This window comes from Doryrhamphus excisus, linkage group LG23 (genome assembly GCF_037039965.1).
Source record: "Doryrhamphus excisus strain RoL-2023G ecotype Guam linkage group LG23, RoL_Dexc_Guam_v1.1, whole genome shotgun sequence".
In the NCBI taxonomy this organism is placed as follows: Eukaryota; Metazoa; Chordata; class Actinopteri; order Syngnathiformes; family Syngnathidae; genus Doryrhamphus; species Doryrhamphus excisus.
In genome coordinates, this window is record NC_136379.1 from 7,995,824 (window position 1) to 8,021,506 (window position 25,683).

At 40.5% G+C, this 25,683-nt stretch overlaps 1 protein-coding gene and 1 long non-coding RNA gene across 2 annotated transcripts in view; both read right to left on the reverse strand.

The window, feature by feature from the left end:
* Positions 1-6,360: 6,360 nt before the first annotated feature.
* On the reverse strand, positions 6,361-9,020 carry LOC144894886 (uncharacterized). The gene is made up of 3 exons (XR_013625416.1): positions 9,003-9,020; positions 8,873-8,925; positions 6,361-6,506 (listed from the first exon to the last, which is right to left on the reverse strand). It is a non-coding gene; the product is annotated as an uncharacterized LOC144894886 (long non-coding RNA).
* A 1,719-nt stretch (positions 9,021-10,739) lies between these two features.
* Positions 10,740-25,683, reverse strand: part of ankrd50 (ankyrin repeat domain 50) — a 44,231-nt gene continuing 29,287 nt past the window's right edge. Inside the window, exon 4 of the mRNA XM_058052776.2 lies at positions 10,740-15,641. Coding sequence (XP_057908759.2) covers positions 12,130-15,641 — 3,512 coding nt within the window. The 3' untranslated portion in view covers positions 10,740-12,129. The remainder of the gene's footprint in view (positions 15,642-25,683) is intronic.

The following is a 25,683-nucleotide window of genomic DNA, read 5'->3' on the forward strand; positions in this document are numbered from 1 at the left end:
TAAAGGGCTATATCGTCATCATAGGTAATGCTACATCATGGGTGTCCAAAGGGCGGCCCGGGGGGCTGTTTGTGGCAGTATACAAAAAATTGAGTAACAAAAAAAAAAATTTCTGCAAAAACAATAATATTATTTATATATTATTTATTAATATTTATTAATATATTATATTAATATTATTTATATTTTATATAATTATTAATTAATTTTACTAGCATGAAGTTAAAATAAAAAATAAAATTTATAAAAAAAAAAAATTGAGTACATAACGGAATTTCAGGATGCCGGATATCGGTTAAAAATCCAGTCCATCTGAAAGGTGCGTTCGCTAACTTGAAAGGAGTCGGTTTGTCGTGTTTTTAGCCCAGATGAGATAAGATATAAAATATAATAAAACATAAGTATGATGCGGTGCTTATGTATTGGCAGGCTTATAGTAAAAACATAATCTATTTTTGTCAACATGGACTTTTTATGGGATTTTATCCGTCAGCGATGCCTTGCTCGTATTTTCCGGGATGTCATCGCTCATAAAAACAGAAGACAGACGCACGGCGAGCCTCCGCTTCAAAAAGCACATCGTTTAATTCCTCCTTTTCTTTCATTTCACGCCGCATCTCCATCTTCCTGCCGCTTTAATTTCTCCGTCACGTCCCCGCGTTCACCTTGGGTTCATGACAAGTGTTAGCTAGCTGGGAGGCGGAGCTTCGCTTAAGTACGGCGAGACGACTTGGATGACGTGAGTCAATCCGCTATCGTGAGCGCTGAAGGGTACGCTGCGGCCCCTGACAAGAGAATGAGACACTCCGGTTGGGTGGGGGGGGGGGGGGGGGTTAGGGGGGGTAGCGGCGAGATGATGACCAAAGCAACGCTCGAAATACGTTTGTACCGTTGAACGCACTCCTACATAAAATTATGACTTTCTCCCTAAATGGCCACCGAGCCGCACTTTGGACACCCCTGACCTAACAAAAGTATAAAAAAATAAATAAAATAAAAAATAATATAAAAAAAAATTAAAAAATATACAAATATTGTATATAATTTATTTATATAATATATAAAAATATTAAATATTACAATATATAAAACATAATAAAATTAATTCATTCATTCATTTTCTACCGCTTTTTCCTCACAAGGGTCGCGGGGGTGCTGGAGCCTATCCCAGCTGTCTTCGGGTAAGAGGCGGGGTACACCCTGGACTGGTGGCCAGCCAATCACAGGGTACATAATATACACACATAATATTATCACATTATTTTAATAAAATTATGACTTTCTCCCTAAATGGCCACCGAGCCGCACTTTGGACACCCCTGACTTAACGAAAGTATGAATTAATAAAATAAAAAATAATATAAAAAATATTTAAATAATATAAAAATATTGTATATAATTTATTTATATAATATATAAAATATTACAATATATAAAAAAAAATAATAAAATAAAAATGAATTTGTAATTTGGAGTTTTAATTAACCTAGCATGTTTTTTTTGGGAATGTGGGAGGAAACCGGAATACCCGGAGAAAACCCACGCATGCACGGGGAGAACATGCAAACTCCACACAGAGATGGACGAGGGTGAAATTGAACGCTGGTCTCCTAGCTGTGAGTTCTGCACGCTAACCACTCGACCACCGTGCAGCCCCGTTTTTTTTTTTTTTTTTTTTTAATAAAATTGAGTTAAACACTCAAAATATCGGTTCTGAATATACGACTGTCATTTTATGTGTTTTCGTGTAATTTATGATCGACTTCCCAATGAAAAGCGACGACAAACGCGGTTTAAAAAGCACTCGTGCGCCTTCCAGCTGTGTGTGCCGTGCATGCATGCTAAACGCTTAGCCTCGCAGCTGTTGACACTTTTTGTCTGGATGAGGGATAAACACCACATTTTCCCACCATTCCTTTCCTCACACACACACACACACACACACACACACACACACACACACACACACACACAGGCTATGTCAACAGCAGTACATTTGTCTGCACTCGTCCCCACTTAGCTTTTATTGTTCGGACGTTGAGTTTGTAAACATAATATTTGCTATCGGGTGTCCTACTTTGGAACTAAACGTCGTCTGTCAGACCTGACGAGCTGTCACTCATCATCATAGGCTGGACTTTGTTATATCCTCTTTTATACGCTTGTATTATTGGGGTGTACGATATATCACGATACTATTAACAAGGCGATATTTTTTTGGTTTTTCTTGTAGTTAAATATTATTTCCTGGAAAAATTACACCAGCAAATATGCACTTACTAAACATATTTTTATTCAATTTAGAACAGTATGTTATGTTGTATCACAAACTTTCCTCTGTAAAAACTTCAAGTGTAGCATTTGGATAAATAAAGTTTTAACATTCAGATTTAAATTTACAAAAAAAAAAAAAACATAAAAAACAAATAAATTATGTCTCAAAAAAAATCCCCGACTTATCCACCATCGGAAGAGTATTTTTATATTTTGAACAAAGTAACTAACATCAGTAAAAAGTCCTTTAAGGATGCTGGAAATAAGCATAATTTAACAAAATAGTGATATCAATTTTGAAAAACAAAATACCTGCAATATCGCAGTACTACTTTTGTAGTATACACAAGGACCTTAGCATTGCTTGCTAGCAGAAGGTCCTCATGGTGTCTCGCTAAGTGGACTCGCAGATTTGTTGTGTTTCCTGAATACTTTATTCGGGAAACACGACACATTTTACAAACTGCTTTTGTCAATTTTTTTTGTCAATTTTTTTTGTCACATTTTTTTGTCAATTTTTTTTGTCAAAATTTTTTGTCAATTGGGTCAATTTTTTCGACAATTTTTTTTGTCAATTTCTGCACACCCTACTTTTTGTAGTAATCCAAAATGTGTCCACACTTCAGCCTTGTGTTTTTTCAATATGTTTTATTTTTTTGTCAATTTTGTCAAAAAATTTTTTGTCAATTTAGTAATTTTTTTTTTTGGCAATTTTGTAAAAAAAAAAAATTTGGTCAATTTTGTGCTGCCACCTAACGATCGGAGGTTTAAATTCAAATCAGAAATGAACCTTTGCCGTGTCTGCACTTGAATAAATACCATATACAGTCTATGATAAATGTCTAAAAATATCCATATCATACTTTTTAATATCGATACAGTATCGCGATATCGCTGAAACGATACACCATGTTTGTTGAGTGACTTAAAAAACCTTTTTACGACCTTCTGAATGCATTTTTAACACGATTAGAGCCCTCTAAACTTTAACTAACACCCCTATAGTCGCCTTTACACTCCTATTTCCCAATAGAGTACACATAATACTACTTCCGGTTCTGTGCAGTACTTCCTGTGGTGGCTGTTGTCTCATGAGTGTAACAATACTGACACCTGGTGACCAGAGTGGAATACTACATCATTACAGCGTTTTTGATATTAGCGTTTAAATTCATTTAGCTGTTTTTTTTATGCTTGAAGATGATTAATTTAGGTTTAAAATTAGCTTAAATGTATATTTTGGGAAAAAAACGTGCTAGCATGAATTTCGAAGTGTTGTGATGTTGTGGCGAAGGCGGCCATGGATGTCGGACGCAAGTGATGGCGCTTTGAAGGTTGGCGTGTTCGACGGGTGTCGGTGTAGCGCCGACGGCAGCTATCAGAGGTCAAAAGACGTGACGCCGGGGAGGTGATGATGGAAGGGGTGGGGGGGAGCCGGAGATAAGCGCGGCGGCGTCTTGGTTGTTCCGCTCCCTTGTGGCCAGCCCTGGTTGTCGCCATGGAAACAGGACGAAGGGATGGATGCAGACGCGCGGCGTTTGGCAGGAAAAATACCTGCTATTTGGCCTCCAATCAGCGACACGCTATTAGCTTGATTTCCCTGCGCGTCTTTCAACCCGGGAATCGCTTCAGCGTCTCGGACTTTTTTCCCGTTTTTGCCGTCCATCTTGGAACGCCAAACCTTTCACTCTTTTTGTAACAGTTATTTAAAATAAAGTACAAGAATATACAGTATTTACAGTATATATTTTATATTATTTATATTTTTAAATAATATATAATATTTATAATATTTTTATATAAAATATTTAATTTTTTTTTATATAAAAATATTTTAACAAATTATATAAAAATAAAATATAATTTTATATATATATAATTATAATGATTTAATTAGTAATTAAATCATGTATTACTACACTACATAAAGACCCCCCCCTGCTGCTGCACACAAAGACAAGAAGGCTTGGGGGTGGGGGGGGGGGTCGAGGTGAAGCCCATCTTCCCGTGCCCCGCGTAACAAGTCAAGCCTCCCTTTCATCCATGCCTGGGAGGTGGTTGGGGGCTGGGGGTCCAGTGGGTGGGGTTGAGTGGGGGTGGTTATTGGTTGAGTGTCAGGGTTCTTCATGGGGGGGGGGGGGGTAAGAAGGTGATAGGCAGCGTCTGCCGGTAGTCATGAAATATGTATACAGGTGCCTGGGCGGCGATTGATCGGGGAACGCCATTAACCGCCATGGCGCTTAACCGATGATGGCTGCACCTGGGAGCCCCCTTCCCCCCCACCACACACACACCAACCCCCCCCCCGCTCCATGTAGCATTGTCTTTAAGGGATGAATGGAGGGGCCACGCCCAGAAGCTTGCTTGTCTTTGTAGCATCATCCTGCTCTTCTAGTGGCCGTCCTACTTCCATTAATATAATATTGAATATAGATATAATATATTATAATTTGTAGATATTATATATATTATATATATTTAATAAAATAAATATTTTATATTATATATATTATATTTTTATAATATTTTTTAATATATTATAATATATAATATAATATGAATATAGAAATATCATATTTTCAGACATTGCCACCTGCCATTGTAATATAATATATTATTTTTTTTATATTTTATATAATCATTTTTTAATATAATATATAATATAATATGAATATAGAAATGTCATATTTTCAGACGTTGCCACCTGTCATTGTAATATAATATAATATATTATAATTTGTATATATTTAATATATTTTTATAATAATTTTTAAATATAATATATGAATATAAAAATGTCATATTTTCAGACGTTGCCACCTGCCATTGTAATATAATATATTATAATTTTTATATATTTTATTCATTCATTTTCTACCGCTTTTCCTATATTTTTATATTTTATAATATATTATAATATATTATATGATATAATATGAATATAGAAATATATTTTCAGACGTTGCCACCTGCCATTGTAATATTATAATTTTTATATATTTTATATATTTTTATAATTTTTTTAAATATTTTGTAATATATAATATGAATATAGAAATATCATATTTTCAGACAGATCATTTTAAGATGTGTAGAGAAGCCTATTTGGTGCTCCTAAACGCATATCACTAATGTTAAAAGTCATTAACGTTTATTTAATTTTATGACACTTCAGCTTTTGAAGTTTTTGTGCCACTTTAGACCCGCCCCCCCGCCCCCCCCGCCCCCCCGCCCCCCCGCCCCCGCCTAAAAAAAAAATTCCGAAATTGTAAAAGTATAATAATTATTATCACACGTCTTCGGAAGAAATGTCACGAGGATCTCCATTTTCCACCTTCTGATTAGACGCATCCATTCATCTAAGCAGCAAATCAGCCCCCCGCCGTGGCCCCTCGCAGCTGTGGGGGCTTTTTTTTGCCGCACCTAACCCCCCCCCCCCCCCCCGCTAACACTTTCATTTGGGAAGCTCCTCCCCGCCTCATTCCCAACCAAGATGGCTAACGAGCACTCAAAGTTCCACAGTAGTGACTTTGAAGCCGAGGAGCCGAGGAGCATCTGGACGTGATGTCATGGAAGTCGCTGGAGTGTCCAAACGGGGGGGGGGGGGGGAATCGTGCCAGCAACCGCATCTGCTCCTCCTCCTCCTCCACCCGTGCCCTTGTTGTGGATACAAGCTCCTGCACGACGGCACCGCACTCGCGTTCCCCTCCCACGGAAATAGACCAACTCTTCCACGTGATGCCTTCATGGTCCTTCATGCTAGCTCGGCTATCTCTATTCTACGTCTCATCATTTACTTTACAACTTTGATGAATGGAAATTGTGTAAAGAATAAAAATATAGGCGGGACTTTTTTACGGAATCTACAGAAATAAGAGCTGGAATAGGTGCAGATTCTGGAAGATCTAAGCTTTCTGTGGCGGTTATTGTGTGGAGCTGCTCTATAGGAGTCCACAAGGACACACACACAAAGGCCCGAAAAAATATCCACCTTAAGGTTTTATATGTTAGAATAGTTGAAACATGAAAACTTTATTCCAATTTGACTTTTGATTTTTATTTATTTTAGTTTTATTTAAGTCTTAAGTCTTCTTCTTCTTCACTTTTCTCCATCCGTCCCCGGGCTCCGTCACACCCACCACTTTGATTCAATGAAAGTGTGTGTGTGTGTGTGTGTGTGTGTGTGTGTGTTGTCCTGGGTTGAACTCCCCAGCAGTCGTGTTGAGGTCTGCCTGACAGAAAGAAGGAGGACGAGGGAGGAAGGGACAACAAAGGATGGAAAAGAAGAGACAGATTCCATATGGATCGAACCACCACCAAAAAAAAGGGGGGGGTGCGGGGGGTGTCAGGAGAGCAGCAGGGATAAAAGAAAAGAAAAGCCATCACAGGAAAATGACAGACATACAAAAAGGAAGTGGGGGGGGCATTTGCAGCATGCTAGCAGTTTGCATGTTAGCACTTAACTGCTAATAGTTGGCGTGTTAGCATTGCTAGCATGCTAACCGTTAGCCTTTTATCTGTTTTCACAGGTATAAATGTGCAGGGCCTTGTGAGTTAAGCTAATTGTACTAGCCAACAGTTAGCATGTTATCATAGCATAGCATGCTAACCGTAGCATTTAGCTGTTTTCACAGGTATAAATGTACATAGATAATTGTGTCATTATCCCCTGAGCTGTTTGTTGTGTGTTAAGCTAATTGTATTAGCCAATAGTTAGCATGTTATCATAGCTAGCATGCTAACAGTTTGTGTGTTGGCCTTTTAGCTGTTTTCACAGGTATAAATGTGCAGGGCCTTGTGAGTTAAGCTAATTGTACTAGCCAACAGTTAGCGTGTTATCATAGCATGGCATGCTAACCGTAGCATTTAGCTGTTTTCACAGGTATAAATGTACATAGATAATTATGTCATGATCCCCTGAGCTGTTTGTTGTGTGTTAAGCTAATTGTATTAGCCAATAGTTAGCATGTTATCATAGCTAGCATGCTAACAGTTAGTGTGTTGGCCTTTTAGCTGTTTTCACAGGTATAAATGTGCAGGGCCTTGTGAGTTAAGCTAATTGTACTAGCCAACACTTAGCGTGTTATCATAGCATAGCATGCTAACCGTAGCATTTAGCTGTTTTCACAGGTATAAATGTACATAGATAATTATGTCATGATCCCCTGAGCTGTTTGTTGTGTGTTAAGCTAATTGTATTAGCCAATAGTTAGCATGTTATCATAGCTAGCATGCTAACAGTTAGTGTGTTGGCCTTTTAGCTGTTTTCACAGGTATAAATGTGCAGGGCCTTGTGAGTTAAGCTAATTGTACTAGCCAACAGTTAGCGTGTTATCATAGCATAGCATGCTAACCGTAGCATTTAGCTGTTTTCACAGGTATAAATGTACATAGATAATTGTGTAGTGATCCCCTCTGCCGTTTGTTGTGAGTTAAGCTAATTGTATTAGCCAATAGTTAGCATGTTATCATAGCTAGCATGCTAACAATTAGTGTGTTGGCCTTTTTAGCTGTTTTCACAGGTATAAATGTACATAGATAATTGTGTTGTGATCCCCTCTGCTGTTGTTTGTTAAGCTAATTGTACAAGCTAATAGCGTGTTATTATTTCTAGTATGCTAACAGTTAGCGTGTTGGCCTTTTAGCTGTTTTCACAGGTATAAATGCACATAGATAACTGTCATGATCCCCTGAGCTGTTTGTTGTGTGTTAAGCTAATTGTATTAGCCAATAGTTAGCATGTTATCATAGCTAGCATGCTAACAGTTAGTGTGTTGGCCTTTTTAGCTGTTTTCACAGGTATAAATGTACATAGATAATTGTGTCATGATCCACTCTGCTGTTTGTTGTGAGTTAAGCTAATTGTATTAGCCAATAGTTAGCATGTTATCATTTCTAGCATGCTAACAATTAGTGTGTTGGCCTTTTTAGCTGTTTTCACAGGTATAAATGTACATAGATAATTGTGTCGTGATCCCCTCTGCAGTTGTTTGTTAAGCTAATTGTACAAGCTAATAGCGTGTTATTATTTCTAGTATGCTAACAGTTAGCGTGTTGGCCTTTTAGCTGTTTTCACAGGTATAAATGTACATAGATAATTGTGTCATGATCCCCTGTGCCGTTTGTTGTGAATAAGCTAATTGTATTAGCCAATAGTTAGCATGTTATTATATTTAGCATGCTAACAATTAGTGTGTTGGCCTTTTTAGCTGTTTTCACAGGTATAAATGTACATAGATAATTGTGTTGTGATCCCATCTGCTGTTTGTTGTGTGTTAAGCTAATTGTACAAGCTAATAGCATGTTATCATTTTTAGCATGCTAACAGTCAGTGTGTTGGCCTTTTAGCTGTTTTCACAGGTATAAATGTACATAGATAATTGTGTCATGATCCACTCTGCTGTTTGTTGTGTGTTAAGCTAATTGTACAAGCTAATAGCATGTTATCATTTTTAGCATGCTAACAGTCGATGTTGGCCTTTTAGCTGTTTTCACAGGTATAAATGTACATAGATAATTGTGTCGTGATATGTCGTGTGCCGTATGTTGTGTGTTGAGCTAATAGCGCTAGCATGCTAACTGCTAGCAATTGACCTACTTCCATAGATAGCACTGCCCCGCCGACCTGTGTCACATTTCCATTAGCTCCATCTGTTAACGAAGCGACAACAATTCATGGCTTCATTCCTCAGCAACCTTTAAGTGTTGAAGTGTAAAAAGAAGTTAACCGCAGCAAGAGTGTGCAGTCAGTAAAAAAAGGCAGCCCTCCTGCGTCTTAAATGGGCTTTTCTGTGGTCTGCTTTGAAAGATCCACGGCAGTAAACAATATAATTGCACGTTCCGAACACAGCGCTTCTATTCTCGTCTTCTCATGGCCGTGCGTCAAGGCAAGAGGGTGTTTTTTTTTTTTTTTTTTTTTTTTTTTAATGCGCGCCCCACAGGAAGTGCTTCGCAAGTTGACCTCGCGTCAAATTCCACTCTAAAAGCCGACCTTGACTGAAGCAAAAGTTAAAAAAAAAAAACAAACCGGAGGTACCGGAGGTAGCAGGGAGGAGGTATAGCGATGTAGCGCTTGGCACACTTGGCTGTTGTTGCACAACACTGCAGTACATTTTTACCGTGCATTCAAAAAAAAATGAAGAATAGAAGTAAAAAAAAAAAAAAGTGTGTTTGTAGTATGAAGTATCAGGATGTCAAATAGCGGACATATTTGTTTGGATGACATCACATAAGTCGTTTGTCATGCTTGCTGCTACGCGACGGATACTTCCTTTCCGAGGCAGACCATCATCCATGGTCAGCGAGGAGATATCGTCACCTTCCACCGCTACTACCTTGTATCGTCTACGCCTTTTTTCACTTCTTACCCAATTAGGGTTGGATGTCGTTTGCATCAGGGTGACTTTATTTATTGTGTAATTAATTTACCTCGTTTATTATTTCACACCTAGTGCCATAAAATTCATGAATTTTTTTTTTAAACAAGAAATCTTGTCAAGAAAATTGATTTTCTGACATACCTATGGCTCTCCAAAGTGCGGCCTGCGGGCCATGTGCGGCTTGCTGCACATTCTAACAAAAAAACCTAGCAAAAATGGACAAAAAAAATCATTTAAAAAAATTAATTTTTTTTTTTTTTTTTCAGAATAAAGTTGAAATATTATAGAGAAAAGTCATTTAAAAAAAGTCTTCATATAAAGCCATTTTTGGACAATTTTGCTTGGAGAAAAGTTGACAAAAAATGAGAATAAAATCTATAAAATATTACGGTACTAAACTAACATTATGAGGAGAAAATTTACAAGAAAGTTGATTTTCTGACATCCCTATGGCTCTCCAAAGTGCGGCCAGGGGGCCATGTGCGGCTTACTGCACATGCTAACAAAAAACGTAGCAAAAATGGGAAAAAAAAATCATAAAAAAAAAAAAAAAATTTTTTTTTTTTTTTTTGCAGAATAAAGTTGAAATATTATAGAGAAAAGTCATTTTAAAAAGTTTTCATATAAAGCCATTTTTGGACAATTTTGCTTGGAGAAAAGTTGACAAAAAAATGAGAATAAAATCTATAAAATATTATATTATATATTTATATTTAATATTTTATATTAGTATTTTATATTTATATATTTATATTTATATAATTTATATATATTATATAAATTTTAGCAGAAATATTAAAGAAAACATTTTTTTTTGACAAATTTGCTTGGGGAAAAGTTATATATTATGAGAATAAAATCTATAAAATAATATGGCAATAAACTAACATTATGAGGAGAACATTTACAAGAATAAAATTTCAGCAAAATAACCGTGGGGCTAATATGCTTTTTCACTTATATGTGTTTTTCTCAAAAAATATATTTAACTTTTTCAGCATATGTACCGTACATGTACTGTACTTAGCATACTATGTACCGTACATGTTCCTTTGTTTACATACCATCCGTTGTTTATTGTATAACAAACATAAACGAGACATCAGTTTGTTTTCCAGCAGTAAAGCAAATATGTTTATTAAGCATTTTTTTTTTATAATATACATCAGAAAAATCCCTTTCCATATGAGACAGGAATTATTTGGAAATGAAAGTCAGAATGTACATCGGGACATCGTGAGCATATTTACAGTCCGAGCACGCTAAAGAAGAAGACCGCCGATGTGTTCACGGCGTTCCTCCGAGCTCGCCCGACTGTACTTTCTACACACCTAGATGTCACTGCCCCCCCCCCCCCCCCCCCCCCCCCCCCGTCGCCCCCCCCAGCTCACTGTGTTGTAGCGTGACGCTAACACAAAATATGACTGCAAATGTGACGAGAAACAGATGTCTTGACTTCTGGTTCTGTTTTGACTGACATTCAGCTTAGCACACGGGGACCAAGGGGAGGGGGGCCGGGGGGGGGGCGGTTGTTCCAACTTTGGTTTTAAGACTAAATTCTCACATCGACACCCACGGATTTGACTTTTTAGCAAGGGGGTGGGGGGGGGGGGGGGTTGAATCCCGTTTAAGCAGTCGATGTCGCTGAGTGAAACGTGACCACAAACAAGAAGCTATGATTTTTTAGCACCAAAAAAAAAAACAAACAAAAAAAAAAAACACAGTGGATATATTTAAATATTCTTAAGCACGCATCAAAAAAAGCAAAAATATAAACACATATTAAAAAAAAAAAAATCCCATGGGGACAAAATGTATTTTTTTCTCTTTTGTGACCAAACACTTAAACACTCAAAGACTTGTGAACACAGCACCATGGTCGAGCGTAACGCAAACCAAAAAAAAAGTGGCTTTTTTTTCCAAAAATAAATATGCTCTCATATCAAACTGTTGGACTAAGTCGGCGAGACTATAAAACATATCACACGGAAGCAAAAAAAAAAAAAAAAAAAAAAAAAAACGAGCTATTTACGGGGCAACGTATGTCCTCTGATTGGTGCCAACGTACTCCCGGCGGGTACATTGCTGTCAGTGTGAATAAAACAAACGCACTCTTGATAAACTAAAGGATGGGATGCAAAGTCAATAAAAAATAAAAGTGCATACATTTGAATTAAATATTATATTAAATTAGAAGCATACGTTTGCAGGAGTACAAGGCTGTAACAGATGTAGGCACATTGAGTATCGGGTTTTTTTTTTTTTTTTGGAGAACATGAAAACGGTTCCTTTGGCACACCCCCCCCCCCGCCCCCGTTTTGTGATGATCGGCGTTCAAGATATCGGAGACGGCACACAGGAAGTGTTTGACTGACAGGTCCAGATGTAGACATTCTTCATTCGAGTCTGATTAGATTCAAGACGGTGGTTTTTTTGACTTGCGATCCAGTCCCCCCCCCCCCCTCCGATATCCCGACTATAACGGAGTTTCCTTTTTGTAATTAAACCCGGGATCCGATCCTTCAATTTGCAGTTTCAGGGTTTGTTTAAGGCTCAGTTCCGTTTCGCCGACCGGATAGTTCTCCAGAACGTCCCTGTTCTGGATACTGCGAGGGACCGAGACTCTGCCCAGGAAGACCTGATTACCCTGTATGTGATAATTCGGGTTGGTCATGATTCCGTTACGCCTCTTTTCAGCGCAGCTCTGCTGCTGGATGAAGAGCTGGTCTTGGACTTGACTCCGATCCTGGTGCTGGATGGATCCTCCGATTAAGACTTTGCAATGAGGATCCTTCGCCGTGATGTTGGCGACTGATTTATTGAGGGCCACTCGCTTGTCAAATTGCGTCATCTCGTACTCAAGAACCGGACCCTGATTTGATTTTTTCTTGTCTGCGGCTTTGCTGTTTGACGTTCCGTTTCCGATTTTAGTTCCCTTTGTGGATTTGAGACCGGATTTCAACAGAGACCAGTCAAAGTCATTGGACGGCGAGGGCGGCTGCTGAGGCCCGATTGATTTTGTTGTGGACGAAGGCGAGACGATGGACTGCCTGCTGCGACTTCGAGGCAGCGAGTGCTGCTGGATTTGTTCCGTGAACGTCAAAGCGTGAAAGCTGTCGATGGGTACGGTTTGAGCCGTGGCTGTAGACGACGTGGTTCTCAGGGAGGAGTTCTTTGAGCTCTTGAGCGAATTATTTGAGAGTGACGATTTCTGTCGGTCGACCGTGGAATCGGGGGATTCCGACGGGGAGCTGAACGCATGCACGGGTCCGTTGGCGAGACCGCGTCCGGATGACTGCAGATCTCCCGCGCCCGTGCTGCCGGAACTACTTGATTTGATGGTGAGGGACTGCATTTTAACGGTCACGGACATTTTGTCATCCATTGTGTGTACCGGAGACGGATTGCCGCCGTTAAGCGTTGAGGCGCCATATTTTTCCAAGAGTTTTATAATCATGGAATGGCCGCCTTTTGCCGCCACTCTCATTGCCGTGCGTCCGAACTGGTCGGCGTGGTTAGGGTCGGCACCGTTTTCAAGGAGTATCTGAACAACGTCAATGTGACCCTCTTGGGCGGCGATACCCAAGGCGGTTGCGCCTTGGTTGCACGTGTGATCCACGCGTGTCCCGTTGTCAATCAAAAACTGCACAACTTTTGTGTGGCCTTGCCAGGCGGCGGACTGGAGCGCCGAACGTTTCTCGTTGTCGCTGGCGTTCACGTCGGCGTGGTAGTTGATCAGCAGCCTCACCATTTCCACGTGACCCTGCCAGCAGGACACGTGGAGGGCCGTCCGCCCCTCGGTGTCGCAGGCTTCCACGTTGGCGCCGTTTTCCAGGAAGTACTCCGTCATTGCTAGCTGGTTTTCGAGTGCCAAGATGTACAGCGTCGGGCGTCCGTCTGCGTCTTTGTAGTCGATGTCTGCGCCGTGGCTCAGCAGAAGTTCGACGACGTCCCTGTGGCCTTCTAGTGCAGCCACCCTGAGAGCGTTCCTCCCGTCGTAGCCTCGCTGGTCGATGCACGACTTGTTGTCCAGGAGAATCTGAACGCAGTCGTAATGTCCTTCTTGCGCGGCTAATATCAACTGTATCCTGCCGTCGTTATCGACCTCCACGCAACGGGCGCCTTGTTCTATGAGCGCTTCGCAAACTTGCCGGTGGCCCTCAAACGACGCCATGTGCAACGGTGTCCAGCCTGCGTCGTCTCTGTGGTTCTCATCCAGACCTCTGTCCAGCAGAGTCCTGACCACCTCGACGTTCCCCTGAGCCGAGGCGATGCTCAGCACCGTCCTTCCCTCGCTGTCGATGCTGTCGACGGCGGCGCCCCAGAACAGCAACGTGTTGACAACTGACGCGTGGCCCATGGACGCCGCTGCAAGGAGCGGGGTGCGTCCGTTGTTGTCCGTGTGATCCACATCGGCGCCACCTTCCAGAAGTAAATCGACCACGTCGACGTGTCCTTCGTAGCCGGCCACGAGGAGCGGAGTCATGCAGTCTTTGTCGCAGTGGTCTACCTCGGCCCCCCTGTCGATGAGAAGACTCACGACAGAAGCGTGGCCTTTACTCGCGGGGATGCAGAGCGCCGCCACCGAAAGGGCGGTCCGACCGTCCACATCTTCATGATTGACCTCGGCGCCGTGATCCAAGAGATGCTCCACTATCTCTCTGTGTCCCATGTACGCGGCGGCGATGAGCGCGGTTCTTCCTTCATTGTCGGCCTTGTTGACCTCGGCGCCGTGCTGAAGGAGGTTTAACACGATATCCTCGTGACCCCCCCAGGCGGCCGCTCTCAAAGCCGTCCTGCCGTCGGCATCGGCGCAGTCCACTTTGGCGCCGGCGTAAAGTAGAGCCGAAACGACTTCCGAATGTCCTCCCCAAGCCGCCGAACGGAGCGCCGTCCAGCCGTCGTGATCCGTGTGGTTGATGTTGGCCTCGCAGCCAATGAGACAGTTGACCACTTTGGTGTGACCTTGCCTCGCCGCAAGGGTCACTGCGGTTTGTCCGTGGTTGTCCACCAGCTCCATGTTTGCTCCTCTGGAGATCAGCAAGTTGACGACGTCGAGGTTTCCGCTGTAGGCCGCGTTCGAGAGTAGCGTTCTTCCGCTGGAGTCGCACTGATTCACCGACGCCCCGTTATCCAGCAACGTCCGAATTGAGTCCTCTCGTTCTAGCGCCTGTTGCACGATACACGAGGCGTGGTCATCTTCGTTGTTGACGTGGGCTCCGGCTTTCACCAGGAGCTGCAAAACCTCCTGCTCTTTCGGTATCGAAGTGGTCAAAGAGTCTTTAGCGGGAGTCCCATTCCAGACCATCCAAAGAGCCAGATTCGACGGCTCCATCTGGAGACTGGAATTGACCAAGTGAAGCGCAAACTCCTGCACTTGATGTGGTTTAAGCTGCTTTGCTCGGCAGGTGAAACTCATCGCCAACATCCTGTGTCCCTCAGCGGCGTTGCACAGGTACTTTTGCGTGCAGTGCTTAACATCGAGGAGCCACTCGGCAAAGCTGTAATGAAAGAGGATTTTAGTATTCCCGAAACCGTCCACCAACAACTTGGACAGAATGTCCATCTTTTTCTGGAACTCTTCCATAGTCAGAGTCATGTTCTTGGTCCAAACTGCGTGGTAGAGCTCCTTGACCGTGAGCGGCCTGCAAGTTGCCAGGATGACGTTGAGAATGGGCTGGACTTTGGCAAACTGTTTCCTGACAAAGAGTCTCTGGCAGAGCCAAAGGTAGAGGCCGTTGAGCGTTCCGGGGATGTCGCGGATCTCGCGCAACATAATGAAGTTCTCCACCACGCCGTCCAGTACTCGTTCCAGGTAGAGGAAGCATCCGCTGCTCTTGATGTGGAGCTGGTTCAGCATCTCTGCAGTCTCCTTGGTGAGGTGCTGTCTCAGGGCCTCCTCCTGGTCCAGGCGGTGGAGGATGTACTGTTGAACATCCTTGACGATGTAGGCCTTGCGTAGATCATCCAGGCTGATCTTTCGGAACCCTAGGAGAGGAAAAGTACAACAAGATGATTGATGAATCGGAAGATTATGATGCATAATCATTAAACTGGGGCGGCACTGCGGTCGAGTGGTTAGCGCGCAGACCTCACAGCTAGGAGACCAGGGTTCAATTCCACCCTCGGCCATCTCTGATTGGAGTTTGCATGTTCTCCGGTTTCCTCCCACATTCCAAAAACATGCTAGGTTAATTAGCATTACTCCAAATTGTCCATAGGTATGAATGTGAGTGTGAATGGTTGTTTGTCTACATGTGCCCTGTGATTGGCTGGCCACCAGTCCAGGGTGTACCCTGCATCTCGCCCTGGGATAGGCTCCAGCACCCCCTGCAACCCTCGTGAGGAAAAAGCAGTAGAAAATGAATGAATGAATGAAGACATTTTCCGGGCTGCACGGTGGTCGAGTGGTTAGTGCGTAGGCCACACAGCTACAAGACCTGAGTTCGACTCCACCCTCGGTCATTTCTGCAGGGAGTTTGCATGTTCTCCCCGTGCTAGGTTAATTAGCGACTCCAAATTGTCCATAGGTATGAATGTGAGTGTGAATGGTTGTTTGTCTATATGTGCCCTGTGATTGGCTGGCCACCAGTCCAGGGTGTACAAAGACGGCTGGGATAGGCTCCAGCATACCTGCAACCCTAGTGAGGATAAGCGGTATAGAAAATGGATGGATTAAATGATTATCTGACCGGAATCTTTCCATGGTGTCCCAACTCTAAAAAGAAAAGTACTGCCCCCGGGTACTCCGGTTTCCTCCCACATTCCAAAAACATGCTAGGTTAATTAGCGACTCCAAATTGTCCATAGGTATGAATGTGAGTGTGAATGGTTGTTTGTCTATATGTGCCTTGTGATTGGCTGGCTGGCGACCAGTCCAGGGTGTACCCCTCCTCTCGCCCGAAGACGGCTGGGATAGGCTCCAGCACTCCAGCACATGATAAATGAATCATTAAACTACTGCAGTCGTCCGCGTTCATGACTTTAAAACCACGTCGTGTGTTCAGCCATTGATTTTTATACTTTGAGATAATTAGGTTCAGCTAATCTCCAATTTCCTAAGGCGCAGGATAACTGACTAAAATACATCCTTACAGAGGAAATGAGCGCGTCGGCCCCGTGGCTGCTGGCAGGAGAGAGACCATCAGGAGCGGTTTGCTTTCAAGTCAGGCAACAAGCAATACGGAAAACAAATCTGGGGCAAATAACTCGCCGTGCACTCTTCCTGAGAGGCTGTTTTAATAATAATAGAGTGTGCAAAAGTTACAGCTGAAACATCAACTTAAGTGAGCGAGTGATCAACAAGTCTCCCCCCAAAACAAAACCCCTGCCAACAGATATAGAACTTTATGGAATACAAAACCACAAAGGAAAAGAAAGAAGTATTAGGAAATAAGTCTTGTTCTTTTTGCCACACATTTGGCAACGGCAAAGGTTCAGACCACCACATCATCAGGAAAGTCACCTGTTCTAAGACCCAGTCTCAAGTTCTTGTTGTTTTAATGCACAAGATTAGACACGTGCAATCCAGAAAATGATATGTAAATGTTACACTTGGGGGGGAAGTGGGCTAATAAATTGACGATAAAAGCATAAATACTGCAGATTTCAGAAAACAACAGATGGAATGATACAGCACTCTACAAGAAGCAATGAAGTCTGTAAAATGTACGTGACAAAAAAATAAATAAAATAAAAAAAAATAAAAAATTAAGAATTAATAAAATTAAATAAAATTTTTAAAAAATGAATATGAATTTAAAAATAAATAAAAAAACAACCTTAAACCGTATTATGTAAAGCAGGAAGTGAATCTGATGCATGTTCAAATGAAATAAAATCATTACCATTACCAATTAACAAAGCATGTTTTTGGAATATGGGAGGAAACCGGAGTACAAATAAAAATAAATAAAAATAGTAGTAAAAATAAAAATAAAAAAAAATTAAAAATAAAACAAAATAAACCCAAAAACAATAAAAACCAAAAAAAAAAACAACCCCAAAAAAATTCACAATATTAGGAAAGCAGGAAGTGAACAAATGTAACAGTTACTGATTGTAAAAGTACCAGATGGAGGGGTAGGAATTACTAAGCTTTGCTTCTTCCTACTCCTTTTGGACATGTGGAACTGTGAACTGATTATGTGATGCATTCAATTGTAATCTGACGCATGTTCAAATGAAATAAAACCATTACCAATTAACATAGCATGTTTTTGGAATGTGGGAGGGAACCGGAGTACAAATAAAAATAAAAATAGTAGTAAAAATAAAATTAAAAAATTTAAAAATAAAACAGAAAACAAAAACCAAAAAAACCCAACCAAAAAAAACTTCAACTATATTAGGAAAGCAGGAAGTGAACAAATGTAACAGTATAAGCTTTGCTTCTTCCTACTCCTTTTGGACATGTGGAACTGTGAACTGATTATGTGATGCATTCAATTGTAATCTGATGCATGTTCAAATGAAATTAAACCATTACCATATAACAATAATGATAATAATGATAAAACAAGACTGTGGCATGAATATGATTATATCTTGCAAAAAGTGGTAGGCATTTATAAGCTTTTGCTTCAGCCTACTCCTTTTGGGCTTGTGATCATATAGTTCAATACAAATGTAAATAATGGAAAGTTATATTTTGATTGGTGTAAGAAATGCACTGTAATGTTTCATATATTTGCCCTAATAAAATAATAAAAAAAAAAGTAGCTTAGCTCTAATGTTTAAGAATCTGTAAGCCAATCAGGCCGGTGAAACATCCGACTGTTTGGCTAATTGCACACAGCATGCTCGTGACAGAGAGCGTCAAACGGCGTCTGCTGTTTCGATATGAAGACACTCGACTTTAGTCTCACATCTTTTGGAATGTTAGCACCGCGATCGCTGATCATGATGCATGACGATGGATGCAGTCAACCGTGTCTGTCTAAGAGTATTTCTAAGCATTTGCTGCCTCGGTTTACAGTTCCCACGCTTTCAGGGGCCACCGGGACACGAAGGGAACGTTACAGGGGTTGCGTGTCCAACACTACTATGGAAAAGTTCTTCCAAAAATATTAGACACATATTAAGTATCATTCAAATCATATTCATTCATTCATTTTCTACCGCTTATCCTCATGAGGGTCAAGGGGGGTGCTGGAGCCTATCCCAGCTGTCTTTGAGGCGAGAGGCGGGGTACACCCTGGACTGGTGGCCAGCCAATCACAGGGCACATATAGACAAACAACCATTCACACTCACATTCATACCTATGGACAATTTGGAGTCGCTAATTAACCTAGCATGTTTTTTGGAATGTGGGAGGAAACCGGAGTACCCGGGGGCAGTACTTTTCTTTTTAGAGTTGGGACACCATGGAAAGATTCCGGTCAGATAATCATTTAATCCATCCATTTTCTATACCGCTTATTTTCACTAGGGTTGCAGGTATGCCGGAGCCTATCCCAGCCCGGGGTACACCCTGGACTGGTGGCCAGCCAATCACAGGGCACATATAGACAAACAACCATTCACACTCACATTCATACCTATGGACAATTTGGAGTCGCTAATTAACCTAGCATGTTTTTGGAATGTGGGAGGAAACCGGAGTACCCGGGTGCAGTACTTTTCTTTTTAGAGTTGGGACACCATGGAAAGATTCCGGTCAGATAATCATTTAATCCATCCATTTTCTATACCGCTTATTTTCACTAGGGTTGCAGGTATGCTGGAGCCTATTCCAGCCCGGGGTACACCCTGGACTGGTCGCCAGCCAGCCAATCACAGGGCACATATAGACAAACAACCATTCACACTCACATTCATACCTATGGACAATTTGGAGTCGCTAATTAATTAGCCTAGCATGTTTTTTGGAATGTGGGAGGAAACCGGAGTACCCGTAGAAAACCCACACATGCACGGAGAGAACATGGAAACTCCACACAGAGACGGCCGAGGGTGGAATTGAACTCGGGTCTCCTAGCTGTGAGGTCTGCGCGCTAACCACTCGACCACCGTGCAGCCCCTCCATATCATATATATCATAATAATGCAGTATTTTCTTTCATAAGTCATCTTGTTATGTTTGCCGTTGTTCTAAGCACCTCGGCATTGAACCAATGCACAGAGTGAACCCTCAAACTGCCTCTTTGGAGGTAACAGACGTGGAAAAACATGAACAAAAACTCATGTACTTGACAATTTATAGATTATTGTGAGACAGCTTTTTTTCCTTGTCAGGTTTGACTCTCGCTTATTCATTAATCGACTGCCTGGTCATTAAGTTAATTATTGTCTCATTGACAAACAGTTGGCCCAGAATAATCACTCGCTATAATTTCATGTCATTATCTTGTATATGCGATTGCTTTAAATGTGTAATATACTGCTGGTGTAATGTGTATTGAAGTGGCGCCAAGGTCGAGGCTACTGTTTGGATAGGAACGAGCTGTGGAATTTTCCTCCCACGAGGGCAGTAGAACCACACCTGGAAGCTGGATAGCAAACAGACAGTAGTTCCCAAGCTCGGAGTGAACTTTAGGACAAGAACCCCCCCCCCCCCCCCCCCATGAACACAGTAGGAGGGGGATGTGTTCTCACTATCATTGCCGTTCGTCCTTGAGGCCTTTCTTGTCTTAACCCTTAGATGCACGAGTGACTGGACCCTACACTCTTCCATAAGTGGGTCAAAAATGACCCATACTAGAATCAATACGTTTTTATGTCAATTTTGGTTAGGAATAATCACTTGTATGATATTTAGTATTATATTTAGGAGTTGATAAGAATCAAAGGTTCCGATTGGATTCCATAGAAAATACATGCAGGTCATTTTTGACCCACTTATGGAAGGTTGGGGTAGTAACACAAAAACTAAAATTTCTTAAAATTTATAAAAGGTAAGTTAAAAATGTGAATGGTATGATATCAAAAACATGTTTTTGAGGAATACCTGGAATATGAATTGATACAATTTTTTAATTACAAAGATATTTCAAGAAAACAACCTGACCGGGTCATTTTTGACCCACTTATGGAAGGTTGGGGTAGTAACACAAAAACTAAAATTTCTTAAAATTTATAAAAGGTAAGTTAAAAATGTGAATGGTATGATATCAAAAACATGTTTTTTGAGGAATACCTGGAATATGAATTGATACAATTTTTTAAAAACAAAGATATTTCAAGAAAACAACCTGACCGGGTCCTTTTTGACCCACTTATGGAAGGTTGGGGTAGTAACACAAAAACTAAAATTTCTTAAAATTTATAAAAGGTAAGTTAAAAATGTGAATGGCATGATATCAAAAACATGTTTTATTTTAGGAATACCTGGAATATGAATTGATAAATTTTCATTACAAAGATATTTCAAGAAAACAACCTAACCGGGTCATTTTTGACCAACTAAAATTTCTTAAAATGTATAAAAAGTAAGTTAAAAATGTGAATGGCATGATATTAAAAACATGTTTTTTTAGGAATACCTGGAATATGAAATGATGAAAAATTTTCATTACAAAGATATTTCAAGAAAACAACCTGACCGGGTCATTTTTGACCCACTTATGGAAGGTTGGGGTAGTAACACAAAAACTAAAATTTCTTAAAATTTATAAAAGGTAAGTTAAAAATGTGAATGGCATGATATCAAAAACATGTTTTTTGAGGAATACCTGGAATATGAAATGATACAATTTTTTAATTACAAAGATATTTCAAGAAAATAACCTGACCGGGTCATTTTTGACCCACTTATGGAAGGTTGGGGTAGTAACACAAAAACTAAAATTTCTTAAAATTTATAAAAGGTAAGTTAAAAATGTGAATGGCATGATATTAAAAAAACATGTTTTTTTAGGAATACCTGGAATATGAATTGATAAATTTTCATTACAAAGATATTTCAAGAAAACAACCTAACCGGGTCATTTTTGACCCACTTATGCATCTAAGGGTTAATCATTGATTCCAAAAAAAATCGGATGATAGAATTTCCGAGAGATTTAAATCCAATCAAATAGCTGAATTGACGTTCTCTCCATGTCCATCCTTGAAAACACAGATTGACCACCGAAAAAGTTATCACTCCCCAACAGCTAGTTGATAACAGAAACTCCATGACCCCAACCCACTTTCTTTGGAATTGTTGCACTGCACTGTGTGCCCCCCCCCCCCCCTCCCTGTTCTCTTTGGCTGCATGATTCCCGCTCCAGCTCCAACTCCAGTCAAAAAAAAAAAATCAATTTCCAAATCCCAAACCCAAGAAATCTGGGAAGATGCGTGACTGCCGAAAACAATCACAGATTGTGCGCCGCCCTTCAAACTATGAACTCCCGTGGGAAGACTGATTAGTCAGTAGAACGGCAGTTTACTTGGCCTTGTTTCTGCGTTTTTATCAGAACCACTCGAGTGTCACCGCTCTTCTCATACTTCACATGATCAGATCAGATTGCAAGAAGCACTCGTTCGCTCCTCGCTTGTTAAGGTTCTTTTGTGGCGTTGGAACGCGGGACTCGGGAATGCATCCACTATTCCTCCTACGGTAGCTCTCCGGACCGGAGCCTTCTACGGATATTCTGGACTTGTGCCAACTGGGACGGGAAACCCAGCAGCTTAGCCGAAGGGAAGAGGCCATTAAAGGGGGAAACAAGCGATGCGGATCATGTCATATTTGACTTGATTGTTTTTATTTGCCGTTAGGACAATATTTATCGGAACTAAAACGCTGATGATGGATAGTGGCGTGATCACAAATGAAATTGACTTCCTGCTGCAGACAAAACATTCCACGGTCACTGACACACTATTTACAAAGCGAGTCACTCCAAGAGGCGAGAGGGGAGGGAAGGAGACGTTTGCAAGCAACGTAAAATAAAGCCATTACCGGAATAATGCTAATGGTTTAATTCCATTTGAACATGCATCAGATTACAATTGAATGCATCACATAATCAGTTCACAGTTCCACATGTCCAAAAGGAGTAGGAAGAAGCAAAGCTTATTAAATCCTACCCCTCCATCTGGTACTTTTATAATCAGTAAACGTTACATTTGTTCACTTCCTGCTTTCCTAATATAGTTGAAGTTTTGTTTTGGTTGTTTTTTGGGTTTTTTTTGGTTGTTTTTGTTTTTATTTTGTTTTATTTTTTAATTTATTTTTATTTTTTACTATTTTTATTTATTTTTATTTGTACTCCCGTTTCCTCCCACATTCCACAAACATGCTATGTTAATTGGTAATGGTTTAATTTCATTTGAACATGCATCAGATTACAATTGAATGCATCACATAATCAGTTCCCAGTTCCACATGTCCAAAAGGAGTAGGAAGAAGCAAAGCTTATTAAATCCTACCCCTTCATCTGGTACTTTTACAATCAGTAACTGTTACATTTGTTCACTTCCTGCTTTCCATAATACAGTTTAAGGTTTTTGTTTTGTTTTTATTTTATTTAATTTCATTTTATTTTTACTACTATTTTTATTTGTATTATTATTATTATTGTATTTTTTTGGTACATTTGTTCACTTCCTGCTTTCCTAATATAGTTGAAGCTTTTTTTGGTTGTTTTTTTTGGTTTTATTTTGTTTTATTTTTTTATTTTTTTTTACTACTATTTTTATTTATTTTTATTTGTACTCCGGTTTCCTCCCACATTCCACAAACATGCTATGTTAATTGGTAATGCTAATGGTTTAATTTCATTTGAACATGCATCAGATTACAATTGAATGCATCACATAATCAGTTCACAGTTCCACATGTCCAAAAGGAGTAGGAAGAAGCAAAGCTTATTAAATCCTACCCCTCCATCTGGTACTTTTACAATCACTAACTGTTATATTTGTTCACTTCCTGCTTTCCATAATACAGTTTAAGGTTTTTTTGTTTTTTTTTAAATAATGTTGATAATATAAAGTATTTTTTTTTACACTTTCTGTGAGAACATATGAAAGCATGAGTCTGTTTGCTGTTCTGATCCGTAGATTTATGCACAAAATTTTATTTTTATTTTTTTTAGAAGGTGGCGTTTGAGTACAAAGGAATGCAACAAGTTACAGTTGCAATAGAAAGCTTCCAAAAAAACTTTTAATCCTGCTCAGTCACAAAGCCTCGACTGTAGTAGCTGTTGTGTGGCCGTTGTGTATGTGAGCGCTGCGGACAATAGCGGCTGCGAATAGAGCAACAAATGCCACATTCATCTGTGTGTGTGTGTGTGTGTGTGTGTGTGTGTGTGTGTGTGAGATGCAGCTCCAGAGGAGAAAAGGCCTCTGAGCCAGCTGCTGCTTGTTACAGACCTGGACACCAGCCACCAGAGATGCTGCTGCTCCGTGCACAAAAGACAGACTGTTGGCCTTCCAGATTAATTTTTCAGATGACAAACGAGGCAGCCTTCGTGTGTGTGTGTGTGTGTGTGTGTGTGTGTTGCTGTGAGCTCATCGTCCAGTCCGCAGCGTCTCGAATCGGCTGCGTTCTTTGCAGGACCGTGTCCTTAGCTCAGCGGATTCAGCAAAGAAAACAGAAACCCAAGCCCCGGCCGCCCTCAGATGCTGCGGTAAAGCCCTGTGTGACAACGTGTGCTCGACAGCTGCAGCGCCCGTCACTCCACTTGTCACTTACTTATCTCTGGGCGGCCATTTCTGCAGAGACTGTTAGAAAATCGTTTTGAATGATGAAAAAAAGACAATTATTTCACTTAAACAATTAATTATGTTGTACTGGAGGCGGCGAACGGGAACAGGCTCTTGTTCAAACATGCCTGCTCTTCAGTCTTGGAGCCGTTTTCCCGTCAGACCTGTTGTACCGATCGGGGGCAGGGCAACGTTTGCACCGAGAACATGTATGATAGGACGCTGGGATTTGAGTGACAGGAGCTCATTAAGATGCAATAGGACACTGAGCGATAATATAGTATATACGTATAATACATGCGACTTATCGCCGTATCTGTCAGGGTTTCTTTCAACAGCACAGCTGAGCGACTTTAAGGTACTCAAACCTGCGAGGTGAAGAAGCCGACCTCCCAAATCTAACTCGTCATCGGAGAGCTAGCCAGCCTGACTAATTACATTCCCACCGGATTAATAAAGTGTATTTATTTAACAATCCAAAATGTGGTTGAACGGCGATCTGTTAATCGACTAAACGGCCGTTAATGATAGACTTTTTGCGGGTCCGCGTTGACGATACGTTTTTAGTTTTTGAGAAAACGATAAATCTATCGTCTTCCACGTATTCGACATTGCGTGGTTCGGGTAGCGGCCTAATCCGGAAACCCCAGACTTGTCTTAACCCTTAGATGCACGAGTGACTGGACCCTACACTCTTCCATAAGTGGGTCAAAAATGACCCATACTAGAATCAATACGTTTTTATGCCAATTTTGGTTAGCAATAATCACTTGTATGATATTTAGTATTATATTTAGGAGTTGATAAGAATCAAAGGTTCCGATTGGATTCCATAGAAAATACATGCAGGTCATTTTTGACCCACTTATGGAAGGTTGGGGTAGTAACACAAAAACTAAAATTTCTTAAAATTTATAAAAGGTAAGTTAAAAATGTGAATGGCATGATATTAAAAAAATGTTTTTTTTAAGGAATACCTGGAATATGAAATGATAAAAAATTTTCATTACAAAGATATTTCAAGAAAACAACCTGACCGGGTCATTTTTGACCCACTTAAGGTTGGGGTAGTAACACAAAAACTAAAAAATCTTAAAATGTATTAAAAATGTGAATGGTATGATATCAAAAATGTTTTTTTTTTGAGGAATACCTGGAATATGAAATTATAAAAAAATTTAATTACAAAGATATTTCAAGAAAACAACCTTACCGGGTCATTTTTGACCCACTTATGGAAGGTTGGGGTAGTAACACAAAAACAAAAAAATTCTTAAAAGTTAAAAATGTGAATGGCATGATATCAAAAACATGTTTTTTGAGGAATACCTGGAATATGAAATGATAAAAAAAATTAATGACAAAGATATTTCAAGAAAACAACCTGACCGGGTCA